This window comes from Trachypithecus francoisi, unplaced genomic scaffold, assembly GCF_009764315.1.
Source record: "Trachypithecus francoisi isolate TF-2019V2 unplaced genomic scaffold, Tfra_2.0 Lachesis_group1, whole genome shotgun sequence".
In the NCBI taxonomy this organism is placed as follows: Eukaryota; Metazoa; Chordata; class Mammalia; order Primates; family Cercopithecidae; genus Trachypithecus; species Trachypithecus francoisi.
The window spans coordinates 898,322-919,152 of record NW_022681454.1 but is presented as its reverse complement, the minus strand read 5'-3'; the positions used below and the strand labels follow the sequence as shown (position 1 = coordinate 919,152).

At 57.1% G+C, this 20,831-nt stretch overlaps 1 protein-coding gene across 4 annotated transcripts in view; it reads left to right on the top strand.

Moving 5' to 3' along the window:
* Positions 1 to 20,831, top strand: part of GAK (cyclin G associated kinase) — an 81,568-nt gene that overhangs the window by 47,479 nt on the left and 13,258 nt on the right. For 3 of the 4 annotated variants that reach the window (XR_004437757.1, XM_033213385.1, XM_033213387.1), the window contains 9 exons: positions 655 to 788; positions 5,319 to 5,513; positions 5,867 to 5,984; positions 6,465 to 6,544; positions 14,706 to 14,899; positions 16,801 to 16,947; positions 17,753 to 18,229; positions 18,653 to 18,823; positions 19,897 to 20,019. Coding sequence is in view for 3 of the 4 variants with exons in the window: in XM_033213385.1 (XP_033069276.1) it covers positions 655 to 788; positions 5,319 to 5,513; positions 5,867 to 5,984; positions 6,465 to 6,544; positions 14,706 to 14,899; positions 16,801 to 16,947; positions 17,753 to 18,229; positions 18,653 to 18,823; positions 19,897 to 20,019 (1,639 nt within the window). In the remaining variant the exon portion in view is untranslated. The remainder of the gene's footprint in view (positions 1 to 654; positions 789 to 5,318; positions 5,514 to 5,866; positions 5,985 to 6,464; positions 6,545 to 14,705; positions 14,900 to 16,800; positions 16,948 to 17,752; positions 18,230 to 18,652; positions 18,824 to 19,896; positions 20,020 to 20,831) is intronic. The other variant, XM_033213386.1, reaches the window with a different exon arrangement.

Genomic DNA, 20,831 nt, shown 5'->3' with positions numbered 1-20,831 from the left:
CAGGGCCATGCCCTTGTGCCGTCTTTTATCAAAATTCATTATTTCATGCATAGTTCAACAGCATCTGAGCGCCAGTTGTGAGCTGGGGCCTGTTCTTCACCCTGGGACACGGAAGAAAGTCCCTGTGCTCGGTGTCTTTGGGCGTGGAGGGGACAGATGCCAGATGGCCCTGCCCTGCCCTCCCCTCCCCATGTGGCCCTGCCTGGCCTTGACCTGCACGCCTGTGTGGAGGCCACTCCGCCGTGTGGGGAGCCCGCCTCCCCTCCCGCACAGTGGCCACCTAAGAGTCACCTCCAGTTTCCCCATCTGCAGTGCGAAACTTAGTGGTGCTTGAGCCTCCCAGGCTGTGGCAGCTGCCACTGTGGTTGATGGAGTTGAGGTTTCCACGAGGGGTCTCTCACGGGGGTACCGGGCACCAGCAGAGCCTGTCAGAGCGGCCCCAGCCCTGCGCTTCGTTAGGGAACCTTCGGCCTCTGTTGGGCTCCATTCTCACCTCGGCAGGCATGTTATGTAGCTTCCTAAACGTGTCCCAGCCTCGGAGAGGAACAGCCCTGCGTCCCTGTGGCCATGGGGTGGGTAGGGTGGCTGAGGACCCCGCCAGCCCTTGTCCTGCGTGAGTGCGAGGCACGTGCGAGACATGTCTGTCTGTCCTAGGACGGCAGAGCCGCGTCTGCTGTGGCTGTCTGCTCCTTCCTGTGCTTCTGCCGTCTCTTCAGCACCGCGGAGGCCGCCGTGTACATGTTCAGCATGAAGCGCTGCCCACCAGGCATCTGGCCGTCCCACAAAAGGTACTGCGTGGCCCCCTGGGGACAGGGGACAGCTCTGTGGGCCCGTGTGGCACAGCCGCCATCGCTGCAGTGTCTCCTGGAGGGCCAGTCGTTGCCACTGCAGGCGCTGGTGGGAAAGGCAGGCCCGGCCTGGCTGAGCCACAGCTGAGCCCTGGGTTTATACCCACCCGGGGGGGGGGGCCCTCAGCCGCGGTGGTCCTGACTGCTGTGGGGCAGCACCTGCCTAGTTTCTGGATGGATGCGAGGTTCTCTGGCAAATGCCACATGTAGCCTGGTGGGGCCCATGCTCGCTGGGCTGGGCTGGGCAGGGGCGGCTCCTCTTGGGACCCAGCTCTGTCCCTCCTGCGGGAGCCCTCTGTGGTGGGCTCTGATGGATAATGCATGTGAAAATGCCGTGTGGACCACCTGAGACAGGTGCTATGTGGAGCACCTGACGCTGCTCAGACCGAAGTGAGGCTGCAGCGTGTTTAGGGCCCTGCCAAATGCAGGCTTCCGTGCCGGTCCGCCTCAGCACGCAGCAGACTCTCCCTGGCTGCGTGGAGGAGACTGTTTCTCAAACGGGAGTGTGGCCACAGTGTGTTTAGGGCTCTGTTTTTCGAGGCTGCAGGTGTCTATGCCGAGGAGTCCTTCCCAGCATAAAGCCTCCCCTGGCCTTGGTCTCACTGAGGACCTGGTGAGGCTGGAGCAGCCTTGACCTAGACCACAGAGGCCCCAAGAGTAGACAGCCCAGGAGCAAAGGCCGGCCCCGTGGCCCCACCATGGCGGGAGGGAAGAGGAGGGACCCCCCCATTCTTCATCCTGTTTGGACGGAGCGCACAGCCTGTGGATGGGGCGAGGGTCGGGAGGCCGATCCTGCTGCTGTGGATCCCCAGGGAGGGCCCCACCTCGTTTGCTCACAGCCTTGTGGGGAGGAGATCATGGCCGCCCCATCCAGCTGTGTCTTCTCTGTGACCCCAGCAAAGTCGGGAACCCCTGCACACATTGAGCTGAAGGCCGTTGGCACCCCCAGGCCAGGTGCGGTGGGACCTGCTCAGCAGGGGGCATCTGAGAACCAGGGAGTCTCTTTCCCTGGGAAGTGTGGTTGGGCTTCCATGACCCTCCCAAATCCCACAGCTCCTTCCTTGGAGGAGCAGAGAAATGTGCAGAGTGCCGCTCCCACGGGGCAGGTGGCTGGACCAGCTTCAAGTTCATGGCCTTTCCACATCTCTGACCCAGAATCTAAGGAGAGTCAGGTGCTGTGGGAGGAGGTATGTGTGTGCACTGTCTGGGGTGGACATAACTAGACCCCAGAAGAGAAGGAGGCCAGAAAGAGTACAACCGGTGGAGGCCAAGTGTCTCAGTGGGCGAGTGAAGCCTCCAGGGTTGCAGGACTGGAAGGGTCCTTGCCCTCTGGAAGGCACAGTCTCCACGGGCACCCACAGGACAGATGGGAGAGTGAGGGCCGGGCAAGGGGACACAGCTACTATGAGGGAGACTCAGACCTGGCCGAGACCCTTTCTTCTGCCTCCAGATGGAGGAGACGAAAGAGCTGCACCCTGTGACTCTTAGGGAAATTGAAGTAACTGACTGATGTGCTGAGGACCCTCATGCAGGGTGCGTGGATCCAGTGGACCACTCGTCAGAGCCGTGGAGAGAGGACCCTCATGCGGGGTGCGTGGATCCAGTGGACCACTCGTCAGAGCCGTGGAAAGAGGACCCTCATGCAGGGTGCGTGGATCCAGTGGACCACTTGTCAGAGCCGTGGAAAGAGGACTCTTATGCAAGGTGCACAGACCAGTGGATCACTCGTCAGAGCCGTGGAAAGAGGACCCTCATGCAGGGTGTGCGGGCCAGTGTACCACTCATCACAGCCGTGGAAAGAGGACACTCATGCAGGGTGTCTAGTCCAGTGGATCACTCGTCAGAGCCGTGGAAAGAGGACCCTCATGCAGGATGCGTGGTCCATTGTATCACTCGTCACAGCTGTGGAAAGAGGACCCTCATCAGGGTGTGCGGGCCAGTGGATCACTCGTCAGAGCCATGGAAAGAGGATCCTCATGCAGAAGGCAGGCAGGTGCATGGTCCAGTGGGCCACTCATCAGAGCCATGGAAACGCCAGGAAATAAGCAAATGGAAATCCCTGAAATGAGAACGCCTTCGACATTGCCGAGGCTGAGTCAGTGGCCTTTGGAGCCAGGGCAAGAGATACTGAAACTGAATCACAGAGAGAAAGCGGGGGTGGAGGTAGAACAAGCACCCAAGAGCTGCCTCCACCTCAGGCAGGGCCACACACACGTGGAGTCCAGAAAGGGAAGAGGGAAGCGGGAACAGTGAAGAAATCATAGCTGGGAATTTCCCAGAATGAGTAACAGATACCAGTCCACAGGTTCAAGAAGCTCAGAGGTCACCAAGCAGGATGAAAGCAAGACAAACATGTAAAAACCCACTCAGGTGCATCCCGGTCAGAACTCCTGCAAACTGAGCACAGAGGAAGTGTTGGAGGCGGCCAGAAGAAGATGCGTCAGGTACGAAAAGAAAGATGTCAGCCACTAGGTTCTTGTCAGAAAGCCTGGAACAACCAGTAAGAGCTTTTCTTTGGTGTTGTAATTAAGAAGTCAACAAGAAGTAAAACGAAGACATAAACCTTGCCAAGAGAAGGCAAAAAGAAAAAAGAAACCGAGAACAGATCAAACAAATAGGAAACAGGCAGCAAGATGGTAGATTTTAATCCAGCCACATCAGTGTTCAGGCTGAACGTGAGTGGTTTTATTTAAAGACAGGCTTGTCACGTGGGACAGAAACGTGCGGCTCAGCCATACACTGCAGGAGGTCCCCTTTCAACACGGAGGCAGAGGTGGCTTCAGAACAGGATGGTAGGAGAAGAGCGCACTAGTCATTGCTACATGACCCGTCACAACACACTCAGGCTTAGAACCACTCACGTCCATTCTCTCATGGTCTCCCTGGACCTTGTGGCTTAGCTGGGTCCTCTCCTCCGGTCAGGGTGTTGGCTGCACTGACTCTGAGAAAGCCGATTTCTCTTTAATTGTTGAATCTGCTTCCTTGGCCACTCGGGCTGTTGGCAGGATTTATTTGTTGTGGCTGAAGGACTGGCTGTCCTGGCTCCGTGCTGACCAAGCTGGACCACAGTGGCCTGTGGCTGGGAAGATGGGGTCTGCACCGTCACCACAGAAGTGACGTCGCCTGCCTGCTGCGCACAAGCTCCAGGAGAGGGCCTGCTACAGGGCATGGGTGTCACGAGGTGGGAGGCAGACACCGGGGGATGTGTGCACCACAGAGGCACCAGGGGAACGCCAGCCGTGGGAAAGCCAGAGCTATGCCACCAAGCTCAGAGAAAACAGATTCCATTCAACATCCATAAGGCAAAAACTGATCAAATTGAAAGGAGAACTAGACAACTCAGTTGTAGGGTAGACCTCAACATTTTCCTCTCAGTAATCTGCAGAACAAGTAGACAGACCACCAGCAGGGATATAGAAGAACTGAACGTGCCAGCCCATGAAGGCTGACACAGCTGTAGAGCATTCTAGGACATTCTACCCAGCAACAGAAAAACACATTTCTTTCTAATCCACGTGGAATATGCAAGAAGAAAGATCAGATTTTGGGCTATAAAGACACCTCAACAGATTTTTTTTTTTTTTTTTTTGAGACGGAGTCTCGCTCTGTCACCCAGGCTGGAGTGCAATGGCCGGATCTCAGCTCACTGCAAGCTCCGCCTCCCGGGTTTACGCCATTCTCCTGCCTCAGCCTCCGAGTAGCTGGGACTACAGGCGCCTGCCACCTCGCCTGGCTAGTTTTTTTGTATTTTTTAGTAGAGACGGGGTTTCACCGTATTAGCCAGGATGGTCTCGATCTCCTGACCTCGTGATCCGCCCGTCTCGGCCTCCCAAAGTGCTGGGATTACAGGCTTGAGCCACCGCGCCCGGCCAAGACACCTCAACAGATTTTTTAAATTTGAAATCAGACAAACTATGCCCTCAGGCCACAGTGAAATAAAACTAGAAATCAGTACCAGAAGGATATCTGGAAAACTCTCTAAATCTCCGCTGCCCAGGTTCAAGCAATTCTCCTGCCTTAGCCCTCCTGAGTAGCTGGGATTATAGGTGCACACCACCATGCCTGGATAATTTTTGTATTTTTATTGAAATGGGGTTTCGCCATGTTGCCCAGGCTGATCTCAAATGCCTGACCTCAGGCAACCCACCTGCCTTGGCCTCCCAAAGTGCTAGGATTACAGGTGTGAGCCACCACGCCCGGCCTCAAAATTAAACAACTTCTAAATAACCCATGAGTATCAAACTGGGAGTATCATGAGAAATTTAAAAATATTAAGACGCTGTCTTAAAAATATATGTATGTATACACACACACACATAACTAAATGAAAATTATAACATTTATTAGGTGCAACTAAAATATTGCTACAAGGGAAATTTCTAGCATGAAAGACTCCTATTCAAAAGACACAATCAGCTGTGTGGTCCCCTCAGGCCACACCACGTGGTGATGTGGCACGTCTGCCCCCAGGTACATCGAGTACATGTGTGACATGGTGGCGGAGGAGCCCATCACACCCCACAGCAAGCCCATCCTCGTGAGGGCCGTGGTCATGACGCCCGTTCCGCTGTTCAGCAAGCAGAGGAGCGGCTGCAGGCCCTTCTGCGAGGTCTACGTGGGGGATGAGCGCGTGGCCAGCACCTCCCAGGAGTACGACAAGATGCGGTGAGTGCAGCTATGGCCCTGCGCCATGCTCCCTTATCCTCACCCCTCTGGAACACCATTAAAATGGAACCCTGGCCTTGCCGGGGACACGCGCTTGCTGAGGCGGACGTGTTTGGAGCTGCAGCGTCTGTGGCAGGTAACTTTGGGTCCTGGTCAGCATCAGGAGATCACACGATCTAAGTATCTGGGAGACTTCAGAATTCCTGTGGGGCTCTTTGTGGGCATCATTCTTTATTGGGTATTACAGGTTCTACCTAACCGACAGTTTCTCATTCTGTGTTTTGTGGTTGTTTTTGTTTGGTCGGTTTTGGGGATCTTTCTGTTTAATTTTTCTCTTGTCGTTCTGTCCTTAGGGATTTTAAGAGTGAGGATGGTAAAGCCGTCATTCCCCTGGGCGTCACGGTGCAGGGAGATGTGCTCATCGTCATCTACCACGCCCGGTCCACCCTGGGCGGCCGGCTGCAGGCCAAGGTGAGAGAGCCTGTGGCTTGCCTCGTGCTCCCCACTCACCCCCAGGCTCTTGGGAGGTCTGCGGGCCACTGTGCATTCACGTCTCGCCGAAGGTCGGGGTGCTCGCTGTTTGGTGAGTGGTGTGGGCTCTCACGTGGCGACTGCCCCCCAGCGCCCCCTGCTGGCCCTGTGCACTCGACGTGGCAGGATCTCAGCCTGAAAAGCCTGGCGTTTCCATCTGAGTTTGAGGGTCCAGGGGCAGCCCCCACGGCAGTCCCGTGAAGCAGCTTGTGGGCCCGTGCGTTCTCCTTGGGGCTACCTGCCACACACAGACCCTCTCCCACTTCCCCCGCATCATGGGGCACGGGGGCACGGGGGCACGGTGCACGCCTCCAGCTCCGTGAGCGGCTCTCAGAGCTCGCCCATTGGGAAGAATTCACCTGTGGCCCCAGGATCTGGACTCACCCTCGGTGCGGGGTGTCATGTTTGCTCTCTCTGCAGATGGCATCCATGAAGATGTTCCAGGTTCAGTTCCACACGGGGTTTGTGCCTCGGAACGCCACCACTGTGAAATTTGCCAAGTATGTTGGTGCCGCGTGGGCTCGGTGGGGAGGGACAGGGGCCCCGCACCGCCGCAGCACCTGCATGTGGGCCAGCCGTGGGAGCCCCAAGGGGAGTGGCGGGCTGTGTGACTGCCGCTTGGTGGCGCCGGGCCTGTTCCTAGACCATCCTGGAGCTGCATGTGTGCAGGCTGCTGGGGTGGACCTGGTGGCTGCTGCTCTGGCCCCCGATGGTGTGTGTGTCTGTTAGAATTTAGCCCTCACACCCGGGCATGGCGTGAGCAGGTGAGCGGGTGGCGGCTGCATCTTCGCAAACATTCCTGAACCTGCCGTGTGCAGAGTGCCCTGCTGGGCGGAGGTTGGAGGAGATGCGGGGCAGTCATGTCTGGAAGCTCACACTCTGGTGTTAGCTTCCTCTGTAAACAAGCTCAGCCCCAGGATGTCCCCCGCCCCCACCATGCCCGGCACCTGTTAGCTCCCTGTCTTGACGTCGGCGCCCAACAGCGCATAGCCTGCCCTCTGCAGGCTCAGGTGGAGATGCGGTGAGCAGCGGAGCAGGCTCTCACACTGGGTGTTCTGATTCTGACTGGAGGTTTTTTGTTTTTTTTGTTTTTTGTTTTTTTGTTTTTGAGACAGAGTCTTGCTCTAACGCCCAGGCGGGAGTGCAATGGCACAATCTCGGCTCACTGCAACTCCACCCACCAGGCTCAAGCGATTCTCTTGCCTCAGCCTCCTGAGTAGCTGGGATTACAGACCTGCACCACCATGCACAGCTAATTTTTGTATTTTTAGTAGAGATGGGTTTCACTGTGTTGGCCAGGCTGGTCTTGAACTCCTGACCTCAAGTGATCCGCCTGTCTCAGCCTCCCATTTAACTGGAGATCTTTCTACTCTATCACAGACAGGCTTATCCGCCAAGACACAGTGGAACAAACATTGTTCCAGGAGCCAGAGGGGGCACCCACGGGGGCTCCCGAGACAGAGGCTGTGGCTGCAGGGCCTGCTGTGTTCCAGGCTCTGTACCCAGTAAACAAAGGGAAGCCTTGGGGCCAGCCCCGTGGGGATGCTGGGGGACTCTGCACCTTGGGAGGGGTGCTGGCCTGGCCTGGGCGAGCCCAGGAAGAGCTGGCGCCTGCTGCTGTCGTGGACGGCCTGCACTGGAAGACCGGGGGGTCTTCTCGTGTTTTTCTGTCTCTGTGATTCTTTTTTTACATTTCTTTTTTTACATCTCTTGTCTTTGTTGTGTCTTACGCTTTTCTTTTTTTAACTCACATATTCACAACTTTAACAATTTCGTTTCTTTTTTCCTCCTTTGGAGGAAGAAAAACACCCAGAGCTCTTAGAGTTTTCAGCCACAAGGGGGGCGGTGCTTAAAATAGTTTTTTTAAAGACCAAGGTACTGATGATGAAGAGGAAAATGTCGGTGAAGGACCTGTCGGGGATTCAGATGATGGAGGCAGGAGGCAGGGACTTTGGTGACTGATTATTCACCAAAGTCGGGAGAATGATGGGAATTTCACCAGAGATCTGGAACATAAAAAGGAGACAGATGTGAATTCTAGAACTGAAAAAATATTGTAGCCGAAATGAAGGCTTCAGTACATGCTTAACAGTGGAATAGGCACAGCAGAACAGACGGTGAATTGGTAGAAAAGATCTTGCAATGGCAGTGCAAAGAAACGGTGGAAGAAGACACGTATAGAGAGGGTCACAAGAGAGACTGTGGCACCACAGGGGCCTGGCATGCTGTTACTTGAAGTTCTAGGAGAAGAGAGAGAATAGAACAGATATCATACTTGAAAAATCATTGGCCAAAAATTTTCCTAAACTGATGGAGGACATCAAAACCATGGAATGAGAAGCTCTGCAGACACCAAAGAGGATACTTTTTTTTTTTTTTTAACAAAAAGAAAAGAGGTTCAGTACCTCAGAGCCTCCTGGTTGAATTGCTGGAACCCAAAGAGAACAATCTGCAGCCCCTGGGGACGGGACAAGTGGGAATGCAGAACCTGCCGAGTGACACCCAAAGGCAACCGTGGCATGCTGTCTCTAAAGTGCTGAGAGAAAAATACGGGAATTCTGTATCTGGTGAAATTATCCTTGAAATATGAAAGCCAGTTAAAGATGTCTTCACCCAAGCAAAGGGTGAGAGAGTTGATTGCTGGCAGAACTGCTCCATTTCAGCAAATATCCAAGGGCAAGCCTGCAAAGCCTGCAGCCTAGAGAAGGAAGGGCAGGGAGGCTGGAATGCAAGACTGTGGTGAAACAACACCAGCACCAGCTGCTTAAAACACCAGTACGTCCTGTGGGCTTTAAAACCTGTTTAGGAGTAACATACCTGACAGCAGGAGCACCAGCGTGCGCACACAGACATCCCCAGGAGCACCAGCGTGCGCGCACACACAGACATCCCCAGGAGCACCAGCGTGCGCACACACACATCCCCAGGAGCACCAGCGTGCGCACACACACAGACATCCCCAGGAGCACCAGCGTGCGCGCACACATCCCCAGGAGCACCAGCGTGCGCGCGCGCGCACACATCCCCAGGAGCACCAGCGTGCGCGCGCGCACACAGACATCCCCAGGAGCACCAGCGTGTGCGCACACACATCCCCAGGAGCACCAGCGTGCGCGCGCGCACAGACATCCCCAGGAGCGCCAGCGCGCGCGCGCGCGCACACAGACATCCCCAGGAGCGCCAGCGCGCGCGCGCGCGCACAGACATCCCCAGGAGCGCCAGCGCGCGCGCGCGCGCGCACAGATCCCCAGGAGCGCCAGCGCGCGCGCGCGCGCGCACAGACATCCCCAGGAGCGCCAGCGCGCGCGCGCGCGCGCACAGACTTCCCCAGGAGCGCCAGCGTGCGCGCGCGCGCGCACAGACTTCCCCAGGAGCGCCAGCGTGCGCGCACACAGCCGAGGAGGGGATTAACCGAGTGAATGTGTTTCAGGAGCCCCGTCACCAGGAAACAGGGAATGTACCAATCCCTAGGGCAGATTAAAGATACAATCAAGAAGAAAAATGGAACAAAAACTGTGATTAATTTGCAAGAACAACGTAGAGATGAAGAAACAAACCCAGATGGGATATAGATAGAAAACAGCCAGCTGGTAGACCTACGCCTCACTGTGCCTGTCAGTCATCCCATGGAAGGTGAGTAGAAGACACACTCCAGTTAATCGGGCTGGATTAAAAACCAAGCGCACACGAAGCTCAAGTCTATACTGCTTACAGGAGCCATACTTCAAAACCCATGCACACGAAGACCCAGCAAGGCTGAATTGGAATAACTGGAAATTGCTTACCATGCAGACCATAACAGGAAGAGGGCTGGTGTCACAGTGTCAATGTCAGGTGGGACAGACCAAGGCAGGAGGTGAAGGGCGACGTCGCAGGGGCGAGGGCGATGACATGGCTTCAGTACAGGCAGCACAAGGGCAGAACGAGGGTGAAGTAGACAGGCCCACGCTGATGGCCGCCTCTCTCCCCAGGCAGCGGAACAGGTAGACACAAACATCAGGATATAGTTTTTTTAACAAGGTTTAACCAGCCTGACCTGAGTTTTGCAAACTTCAGCAAATACTTGAAGAAATGGCACCTGTTCAAGTGGGCGTTTATCAAAGTCTCATGACATCTCAACAGTGGATTAAGGTGGCAATCAGTGACAGGAAAACCCCGAGACCGTATGCTCGTGAGTAATCCATGTGCCAAAAAGGAAATCACCATTGGAATGAGAAAATATTTTAAACGCGGTGATAATCAAAATACCCCTTATCAGATGTTTTGGGATGCATCTACAGCAGGGTTTAGAGGAAATTTGTAACTTTAAACACATACATTTAAAGGAAGAAAGGTTGACTGGGCACAGCGGCTCACAGCTGCAATTCCAGCACTGTGGGAGGCGGGAGCATTGCTTGAGCCTGGGAGATCAAGGCTGCAAGGCTGCAGTGAGCTGTGAGCAAAACCCTGTCTCGGAAAAAAAAAAAGAAATGTTGGAAGTTGGTGACCTAAACTCGTATCTCAGGGAGTTAGAGACAGAACAGCAAATTAAACTCAAAAAAGTAGGTGAAAAAAAATCAAGGGTAGAAACAGAATTCAGTTAAAAACAAGCATACTGTCTAGAGACGGTGGCTCATGCCTGTAATCCCAGCACTTTGGGACCCCGAGGCAGGTGGATCACCTGAGGTCAGGAGTTCAAGACCAGCATGGCCAACGTGGTGATACTCCATCTCTACTAAAAATACAAAAATTAAATGAGTCTGGTGGCAGATGCCTGTAGTCCCAGCTACTTGGGAGGCTGAGGCAGGAGAATTGCTTGAACCCGGGAGGCGGAGGTTGGAGTGAGCAGAGATCACGTCATTGCACTCTAGCCTGAGCAACAAGTGAAACTCCATTTCAAAAAAAAAACAAGCATACTATAGGAAAAGTCAGTAAAGCCAAAAAGTGTTTCTTTTGATTATCTGAAAAGATTAATTGAATGCTTAACAAGTCTGGTCAAGAAAGGGAGACAGAACACGGGAACACGGGCTCCCAGGGTGGGAAACCAAAGAAGACAGGTCCCGTAGACGTTCAGACGGTATGTGCGGTGCTGGGAGGAAAGCCGTTCTCAGTGGAATGGGCAAATTATCTGAAAAACGCCTCTCAAAATATACCTATGAAGAAATACGGCATTGGAATGTCTGTTAAAGAAATGTATTCTGTAATTTAAAACCTTCCTACAGGCTGGGCACTGTGGCTCACGCCTGTAATCCCAGCACTTTGGGAGGCTGAAATGGGAGGATCACTCGAGCCAGAAGTTCGAGACCAGCCTAGTTAACGTAGTGAGACTCTGTCTCTACAAACAAAATTTTTTTAAATCAGCCGGATGTGGTGGCACATGCCTGTGGTGCCAGCTAGTCAGGAGGCTGAGGTGCAAGAATTGCTTGAGCCTGGGACGCCTAAGCTGTGGTGAGCCGTGATTGCGCGCACACACAAAAGAACCTCGTAGGAAAGGAAAATTGCGAGCCAGATCTCACGAATATAGATACAAAAATTCTAAACAAAATATTAGCTAAAAGAACCCAGTGTTATGTAACAAGGGTAACATGTCTTGACATCTGGTTTATTTCAGGAACGTGAAGTGGTTTTAACATTTGAAAATTGGTCAGTCACCATACTTCACCACGTTAGCCGAGCAAAGGCGAAAACCAGGCGAAGTTTTTGTAGATAAAGCATGATAGGAATGAGCGCTCCTTTCTCATCACAACGCTCAGCAAAGAGGAGCAGAAGGAACCTTTCTTAGGCTGATAAAGAGCAGCCCCAGAAACCCTGAAGCACCGCAGCTAATCATGACCTAGTTGGACATTTCCCTCCTGAGTTTGCAGACAGCGCAAGGGTTTCACTCTCACTATCCAGGATTTTATGGTCGGTCTTAGCCAGTGCAATAAGGCAAGAAGAAGAAAGGGCAGAAGAAATGGAACTTTCAGCTGTTGCTTTTCACAGGTAGCATGATTGCTTTCAGCAAGAAATCCTAAGGAACCTGTACACCATCAGAATGAGCACGTAGATTTCATGAGATGGCTGAATGTGAATTTAGACACGGGGCAGCAGGAGAGGAGCACGTGGAGCGTGCGTGGGCTCCGCACGGGGAGCCTGCACTGCGCCTGGAGGAGAGGCGTGTTCCCTGCGAGGGGAGCCTGCTCTGTGTCTGGGGGAGAGGCGTGTTCCCTGCGCCGGGGGGGCGGGGGGGGACCTGCGCAGTGCCTGGGGGAGAGGCGTGTTCCCTGCACGGGGAGCCTGCGCTGTGTCTGGGGGAGAGGCGTGTTCCCTGCGCCGGGGGGGCGGGGGGGGGGACCTGCGCTGTGCCTGGGGGAGAGGCGTGTTCCCTGCACGGGGAGCCTGCGCTGTGCCTGGGGGAGAGGCGTGTTCCCTGCACGGGGAGTCTGCGCTGTGTCTGGGGGAGAGGCGTGTTCCCTGCGCGGGGAGCCTGTGCTGTGTCTGGGGGAGAGGCGTGTTCCCTGCGCGGGGAGCCTGCGCTGTGTCTGGGGGAGAGGCGTGTTCCCTGCGCGGGGAACCTGCGCTGTGTCTGGGGGAGAGGCGTGTTCCCTGCGCGGGGAACCTGCGCTGTGTCTGGGGGAGAGGCGTGTTCCCTGCGCGGCAGGCCTGCGCTGTGCCTAGGGGAGAGGGACACAGGGTTGCAGCCGTGGCACAAGTGTAACAGCCGAACCTGTCGGGAGCCTCTTCTGCCCGGTTGGAGCTGGCCTGGCGGGAGCCTGTGGGCCGTGTCCTCTGCAGTCCAGGGCTCTTGGGAGCGGCCAGCCCTGCTCACAGACCTCATTGTGCCCTCAGCACCAGGCGGGGTGAACCAAGCCTGCAGACCCAGTGCCCAGGGGTGTCTCGAGGGGCAGCTGGGGCAGGGAGGCTGGGCATGAGCGGCGCTCCCTCTGGGGCTGCCCAAGTTCGGTCTGCCCCAGGACCCAAGCCTGCCTGGCCGACCTGGCTCCCTGTGCACCTCTTCCCTCCGTGCCCCTCCCGCTGTGCCCCTCCAGCCTCGGTGGTGGCCGGTCTGAGCCTCCGCTGCGGTGGCCGTTGGATTCTCTGCTGGTGCCTGCTGGCTCCTCTGCGGACGTTGCCGCCTTCACATCTCCACGCCAGCTGTGCCACCGCTTTGCAGTCGCTGCTGCCCCCAACAACGGATAGCGGCACCTGAGAGGCTCGGGCGCAGAGGGAAGCTCGTGTTGGCCCTGGCTGGAGTGCACATCAGTCCTGGCTTCGGCCGTGGCCACCTCCGCCCAGAGCCCTGAGAGGGCATCGAGGGGGCGCTGCTCTCCGTGAGGTTGGCCACCCGTCAGGGCAGGCCCCGGGTGCTCTCCCCTCGTGCAGCAAGAGGATGTTTTAGGGGGTGAGCAGGAAGGGATAAACTAGAGGCCGTCACACGTCACAGGCATGTGTGGAGCTCAGAGAAGTGACAGTTAAAACCAGCCGTGGCTCTGACCCACACAGGCTGCCAGGCTCGTCTCCCTGCTCTCCCTCGGCGTGCCCCACTCTGCTCTGGGTGTTCCTGGCCCTGCAGACACTGGCACCCTGGGTTTCCCAGGAACTGGCCACCACTCTCTTGTGTTTCTGCTTTATTTTTTTAGAGGTATAAAATTCAACATGTAGAGATTTTAGGTGGCATAAAATAAGACAGGCATGGAAAGCCTGCTGCCTGCTGGAGAGCCCGGGCTTGTCAGTGCAGTTTGTGACAGTGGGATCAGAGACGATCGTAGGAAATATGTGAAATTATCAGTGCAGCTTATGACAGTGGGATCAGAGACCATCATAGGAAATGTGTGAAATTATCAGTGCAGTTTGTGACAGTGGGATCAGAGACGATCGTAGGAAATGCGTGAAATAGCCTGGAATTCCTTAGGGAATTCCTGAGGGGCCAGGAAGTGGTCACAGGGTCAGGTCACACCTGTCTCCCCGTGCGGCCAACACCCCAAGGCGGGCCCCACTGATGCCTGCCCCTGCTCCCCACAGCCTAGCCAGTGCTGCCTCCCCAGCCCCACGGTGGACACGGCTTTGTTGCCCCTGGAATCGTGTTCCTAATTCCCTGCAGCTGGATTCTCGAGGTCTTGGTTTTATGGGCATCTGTTGACAGTTGTGGGTGTTTGTCAGGGTGGATGCTGTCATTTTTATGGAAAACACCGTTAGTGTCCGGAGTGCGTGGTCTGAGCTGCCAGGTGGCCGCAGTCTGTGTGTGCTGGGGAGTGAGGGCCCGCACCTGCCCTGGAACCCCGGGGTCCCACCTCAGAGCTGCCTGCCTGGGTGCCGGAGTCGCCAGCTGTGGGATGTTGTCCCGTCTGCTCTGAGCACGCGGCCTCCCCTGGACTTTCGGGAAACGTGGCGGCCCCGCCCAGTGCCCCTCTGCCTGGAACACAGTCGCGGGCATCCCCACTGCGACGTCTGAGGAGCAAGTGAAAAGATGCTCTTCCGGGGCCTGACCGGGGCTGCTGGTGCCCTGTGGGTTCCTGGGACAGCGCTGGGTCCGCTCCCGCGGCTCCAGCTTCAGCAGGCGGGGCTGACTGGCTACCCTTTTGTTCTTGCGCCGCTGCCTGCAGCTGCAGTCTGTTTCCGTGCACGTTTCTTTAGTGAATGTCCGAGGGACTTCCATACTACTTGGGGGGCCTTCCTAAGTGGCGTCTACTCGTAACACCGCAGGTATGACCTGGACGCCTGTGACATTCAAGAGAAATACCCGGATTTATTTCAAGTGAACCTAGAAGTGGAGGTGGAGCCCAGGGACAGGCCGAGCCGGGAAGCCCCACCGTGGGAGAACTCGAGCATGAGGGGGCTGAACCCCAAAATCCTGTTTTCCAGCCGGGAGGAGCAGCAAGACATTCTGTCTAAGTTTGGTAAGATCCCGCAGGTGAACTGAGGGAATCCTGTTCTGGTGAGTGTCTCTGTGGAGAGAGACCTCTTCGGCTGAGCTCTGGCAGGGCTGGGCCACCGTGCCTGCTGCCGCATCCAGGCCCTGAGCAGCTTGGGCCGCAGGAGGTTTTGGAAACTCTGTCTTGGATGCTGGACACCACCCCCAGCTACACCAGAGAAGGGGGACTCGCAGGCTGCAATTTCGGAGGCCTGTGGGCAGGGACGGGGGCAGAGGGAGGAAAGCCTGAGCTGCGAGGGCGAAGCAGGGTTTTGTCCCGGGCATGTGTCTGGGTCAGATGTTTGTCACGTGTGCGGGACGCACGTCCACTCTCACTGTGACCCTCGGGCCTGCTCAGCAGCACATGGACAACACGGCAGAGCCCTCGCTCCTGCCGCTCTTCTCACTTCCGAGCAGTTTCGAAAAGGCAGCCCAGGAAGCGCTGGCAGGTGGGCCCAGGGCCGCCCACTGCCCATGCCACGCTTGTCCTGGGCTCTTGGTTTGCAGTCTGCATTTTCTTTCTGAGCATCTTCAGCGTCCCTGAAAGAGGCTGCGTGTGTGGCGTGTGCATGCTGTGTGTGTGTCCGTGGGTGGCGTGTGCCCGTGTGTGCCGTGTGTGTGCACGAGTTTACTGTGCATCTGTGTGTGTGCTGTGTGCACATGAGTGTACTGTGCCTCTGTGTGTGCTGTGTGCATTCGTGTGTACCGTGCATCTCTGTGTGCCATATGTGCATTCGTACCATGCATCTGTGTGTGCTGTGTGTGCATTCATGTGCACCGTGCATTTGTGTGTGTGCTGTGTGCATTCGTGTGTACCATGCATCTGTGTGTGTGCTGTGTGTGCATTCGTGTGTACCGTGCATCTGTATGTGTGCATTCGTGTATAACGTGCATCTGTGTGTGTGCATTCGTTTGTACCGTGCATCTATGTGTGTGCTGTGTGTGCATTCATGGTACCCTGCATCTGTGTGTGTGCTGTATGTGCATTCATGTGTACCATGCATCTGTGTGTGTGCTGTGTGTGCATTCGTGTGAACCGTGCATCTGTGTACTGTGTGTGCATTCATATGTACCGTGTATCTGTGTATGTGCTGTGTGTGTATTCGTGTGTACCATGCCTCTGTGCTGTGTGCATTCATGTGTACTCTGCATCTGTGTGTGTGCTATGTGTGCATTCATGTGTACCGTGCATGTGTGTGTGGATTCGTGTGTGCCGTGCATCTGTGTGTGCTGTGTGTGCATTCATGCGTACTGTGCATCTGTGTGTGTGCTGTTTGTGGATTTGTGTGTACCGTGCATCTGTGTGTGTGCTGTGTGTGCATTCGTGTGTACCGTGCATCTCTGTGTGCTGTGTGTGCATTCATGTGTACCGTGCATCCATGTGTGTGCTGTGTGCATTCATGTGTACCATACATCTGTGTCCTGTGTGCGTTCATGTGTACTGTGCATCTGTGTGTGTGCTGTGTGCATTTGTGTATACTGTGCATTTGTGTGTGTGCTGTGTGTGCACTCATGTGTACTGTGCGTCTGTGTGTGTGCTGTGTGCATTCATGTATACTGTGCATTTGTGTGTGTGCTGTGTGTGCATTCATGTGTACCGTGCGTTTGTGTGGCATTTGATGCCTCAGTGGTGTGTTCCTTGTGCATGTTCATATGTGCGTGTGCTGTGCCCGAGTGCACACTCATGGCCCAGAGCGGCATCCAAGTGGATAGCAGGAATCTGCTCACAGAGATCCCCTTGCCGTCACGTCACTGGCCTGCTTTACTGATGGCCTGGCCTGCCACGGTGCTGGCGCCCGCCTGGCTGCACTTCCCGGCTCTGGGGTCAGTGCTGTCCCGAGGCTGCTGGCCAGTGCTGGTGCCCTGACGCCCTCCCTCTCCTGGCAGGGAAGCCGGAGCTCCCCCGGCAGCCCGGCTCCACGGCTCAGTATGATGCTGGGGCAGGTTCCCCGGAAGCCGAGCCCACGGACTCCGACTCACCGCCAAGTAGCAGCGCGGACCCCAGCCGCTTCCTGCACACACTGGACTGGCAGGGTAGGCAGCGTCCCTGGACCCGGCCTCTTGCAGAGGGCAGGCCCCTGGTCTGAAAGTGCCCCTGGGGCAGGGCAAGCATCTTGGGAGACGGGCTTTGGGCAGAGCTGGGCTGCATCACAGTGAGGCTGTGTGCCCGGCATGTCAGCCTGTTCTTTAATGGCTCACGAGCTAAGAATGATTTCATGTTTTTTTAAAGGTGAAAAAAAACAGAACGTGTCCACAAAGTCTGAAATACCGACCCTAGCTCTTCATCCCAGTCTGTGGGCCTGGGGAGGCTGGCAGCACAGGCCATGCTGGCAGGGCCCCTGGGTACAGGGAAAGGGCTTGGGCAGAGGGACAGTCTGTCCCCACCCGGGGATCCCACACCTCTCTGCCCAAACCCCCCAGTGGGCTCCCAGCCCCTCCCCAGGCTTTTCAGGAAAACACTGGGCACCATCCCTGGACCTTGCCCCAGACACACCCCAAGGGATGCCCCTGCCACTTCCTGTCCCAGCAGGGCCGTCCCTTCTGCCACTGTTCACAGAGCACCTCGACGATTGGTGTTCCTCCCCCCCAGTGCTGCCATGTGGCCTCCACTTGACTCAGCCTTAGGCAACACAGAGGCCCAGGCGGAGAGAGCTGCAGGCAGACCCTTGAGGCAGAGGCTGGAGGTGGGTGCGCTGGAGACGCCTCAGGAAACCCCCCCAGAAACTTCTGCAGCACGCACCAAGGCCCTGGGCCGAGGAGGCGCTGAGGGGCCACGTGTGGGGACCCTGGTGCTGGCCATGTAGGCTCACCAGCCTGTGGTTTTGTTTCCTTTTCACAGAAGAGAAGGAGGCAGAGACTGGTGCGGAAAATGCCTCTCCCAAGGAGAGCGAGTCTGCCCTGATGGAGGACAGAGACGAGAGTGAGGTGTCGGACGAAGGGGGTTCCCCGAGCTCCAGCGAGGGCCAGGAGCCCCGGGCCGATCCGGAGCCCCCCGGCCTGGCAGCAGGGCTGGTGCAGCAGGACTTGGTTTTTGAGGTGGGGACGCCAGCTGTGCTACCGGAACCTGTGCCACAGGAAGACGGAGTTGACCTCCTGGGCCTGCACACCGAGGTGGGTGCAGGGCCAGCTGTAGCCCCGCAGGCCCTCAAGGCCCCCTCCAGCAACACCGACCTGCTCAGCTGCCTCCTTGGGCCCCCTGAGGCCACCTCCAAGGGGCCCCCAGAGGATCTGCTCGGCGAGGCCCCCCTGCTCCTGGCAAGCCCGGCCCCTCCGCTGAGCGTGCAGAGCACCCCAAGAGGAGGGCCCCCTGCTGCTGGTACGTGTTTCTGTTCTGACGGCGAAGGGCTTCACGGTGGGTGAGAGATGAGGTTCAGTCATTCTCACTGCATGGGCACGTCTCAAAGGCGCCCGTAGAAAGGGAACGTGCCCTCCCCCCGCCTCCCCCAGGAGCAACCTCAGGGTCAGGGCAGGGGGCTGGTTCTGCGCTGCCCGCCTAAGCTCATGGGCCGGGAGCTGCCAGCTCCTCCGTCTCAGTGGTGTTGCTGCGTCCATGGGAAAGTCATCCTGGGGCGTGGGGCACGGGGAGCCCCGGGCTGACTGCCTCAGTGTCCCTGAGAGGGCCACCGTGGGGTCTGGGCTGCCCAACTGGAGTGGCCTCTTGGGTGGGCCTGACTCTAGAGCTGGGCTTTGTCCTCAGGCAACCAGGTTGAGTCCTCCCCATGCCCGCCTGTGCCCGCAGCTGACCCCTTTGGCCCGCTCCTGCTGTCTTCAGACAACGACTCCCAGCCCTGCTCCAATCCTGATCTCTTCGGCGAATTTCTCAATTCGGACTCTGCGGCCGTCCCACCATCCTTCCCGTCTGCCCACAGTGCTCCGCCCCCGTCCTGCAGCGCTGACTTCCTGCACCTGGGTAAGCACCTCTCGCCTGGCAGCCAGCTCCCCACGGCCTCCTCCCTCAGGACCGCAGCCTATAGTCGGAAGCAGAGCTGTGGGTCTCAGGCAGTGGTCGGGCGGACTGTGTGACCTCCGGGTGCCCTTCCTGGTGGTCCCAGGGTCCTGCAGGACGTCCCTGAGGTCAGGACGGACTGCTCTGTGCTCTGTCTCCCCAAATCATCCCCAAACCCGGAACAGGTTGTGGGTCCCTGCAGTGCCTCGGTTGTCTGCCTGGCAACAGGTTTCTCGAGGCCTCCTCAGGCCCAGGGCTTGCAGCTGTTGGCAGAGAAGGCCACCTGCACCCAGAGCTGGTGTGGGGCCGAGAGGTCAGAGGGAGGCGGTTGGGGGTCCAGGTCCAGGAAGCTGGCCTGGTATGAGTGCAGCTGGGGCCTTGGGATGCTGTGTCCATGGGGAGGAGGCTGGGTGTGGGGCAGAGCATGGCTTGTTTAGACAGAGGCCTGTGGGGCCAGGCCCTGGGACAGGGCTGGGCTGCCCCTCCAGTGCGGTCCTACGGAAAGGAGCCCAGGCTTTCTCTCCCGAGGAGATAGCAGTGTGATCCACAGTGCGCTCTGGGGTGGTGATGGTGACCGTTGCAGGATGGCTTGTGGGTGGACGTGTGCAGCACAGCCTTGCAGCCTGGGGTGGGTGCCGCCAGAGCCAGGGCAGATAGGACCTGCTGGGCCCTCTGTCTGCCAAAGGCAGCTCAGCCAGGTGGAGCCACCGTGGGCTTGGGTGGGTTTTAGGAGAGGCAGGAACACAGGCCATGGGGATGGCTACAGAAAGTGGGGTCCTGGCAAACCCTTTGGATGGGACTGCACAGATGCTGTTCTCAGCCTCGCCTGCTGGTGTCCCTGTATCCACTCGCTCGGTTCTGTGTGATGTGGTGACTCCTCAGGGCCCATCAGGAAGAGGGAGGCCGTCAGCCCAACCTCAGCTCAGCCTGGGTGCGAGAGGTGCCGGCTCCTGGGGCCCTGAGCATCGCCTGGCGCTCTGCCACATTGCCTACTGCTGAGACACCAAATGTGCTCTCTTCCGGTTCCTTCTTCCCAGGGGATCTGCCAGGAGAGCCCAGCAAGATGACGGCCTCATCCAGCAACCCAGACCTGCTGGGAGGATGGGCTGCCTGGACCGAGACGGCAGTGTCGGCAGTGGCCCCTGCGCCAGCCACGGAAGGTATGACCACCACCCACCGAGGACAGGGCATGCAGGACATGCAGCTGCTGTGGCCCGTCTCTGTTTCACACATACCCGTAACAGTGCCCTTTGCGCAGGGAAGGACAGAAGGGCCGGGGCGTGCTCAGTGGTGCCGGCTCCACACCCAAGGCTGTGGTACGGCTGCAGCGGCCTCACGCACCTGCTGTGACTGGGGGACGTGGGGACACAGACTCGGCCTCCCAGAGCTGCAGCGGGTCCTGAGCATCAGCAGCGCCCCCGAGGCGTCCTTCTCCCACCAGCAGGGCGTCTGTGTTTGTGATGCCATCTCATGCCCCGCGCTCTGCGGGCCGCCTGGTTGTTCTGCCTGTCGTGCCCTGTGGCTGTCCCCTTCTGAAGGGGTTTGTGAGTGAGGCCGACCCCACAGGTCTTATTTCGGTGTTGCGGCCGACATCCCGTGCCCTGTCAGGAACGGGGTCACGTACGGCAGTCCGTGTGTGTGTCTGTCCTTCCCGTCACCCTGGAGCCTGCCCTCCCGCGACGTCTCTGGTGGCACGGGTGCTTATGGGGCAGCGGCGTCTCGGGCCAGCCTCAGTGATGTCGTGGGTTTGCTTCCAGACCACAAAGCCAGTACCCCTGGAAAGCCAGTCAGATTTTGTTTTCCCAGTAAACATAAAAGTTATGGACTTTTTTTGTGTGGGTTTTTGTTTTTTGTTTTTGAGACAGGGTCTTGCTCTGTCACCCAGGCTGGAGCATAGTGGCACGATCTCCACTCACTTCAGCGTTGACCTCCTGGGCTCGAGTGATCCTCCCACCGCAGCCTCCTCAGTAAC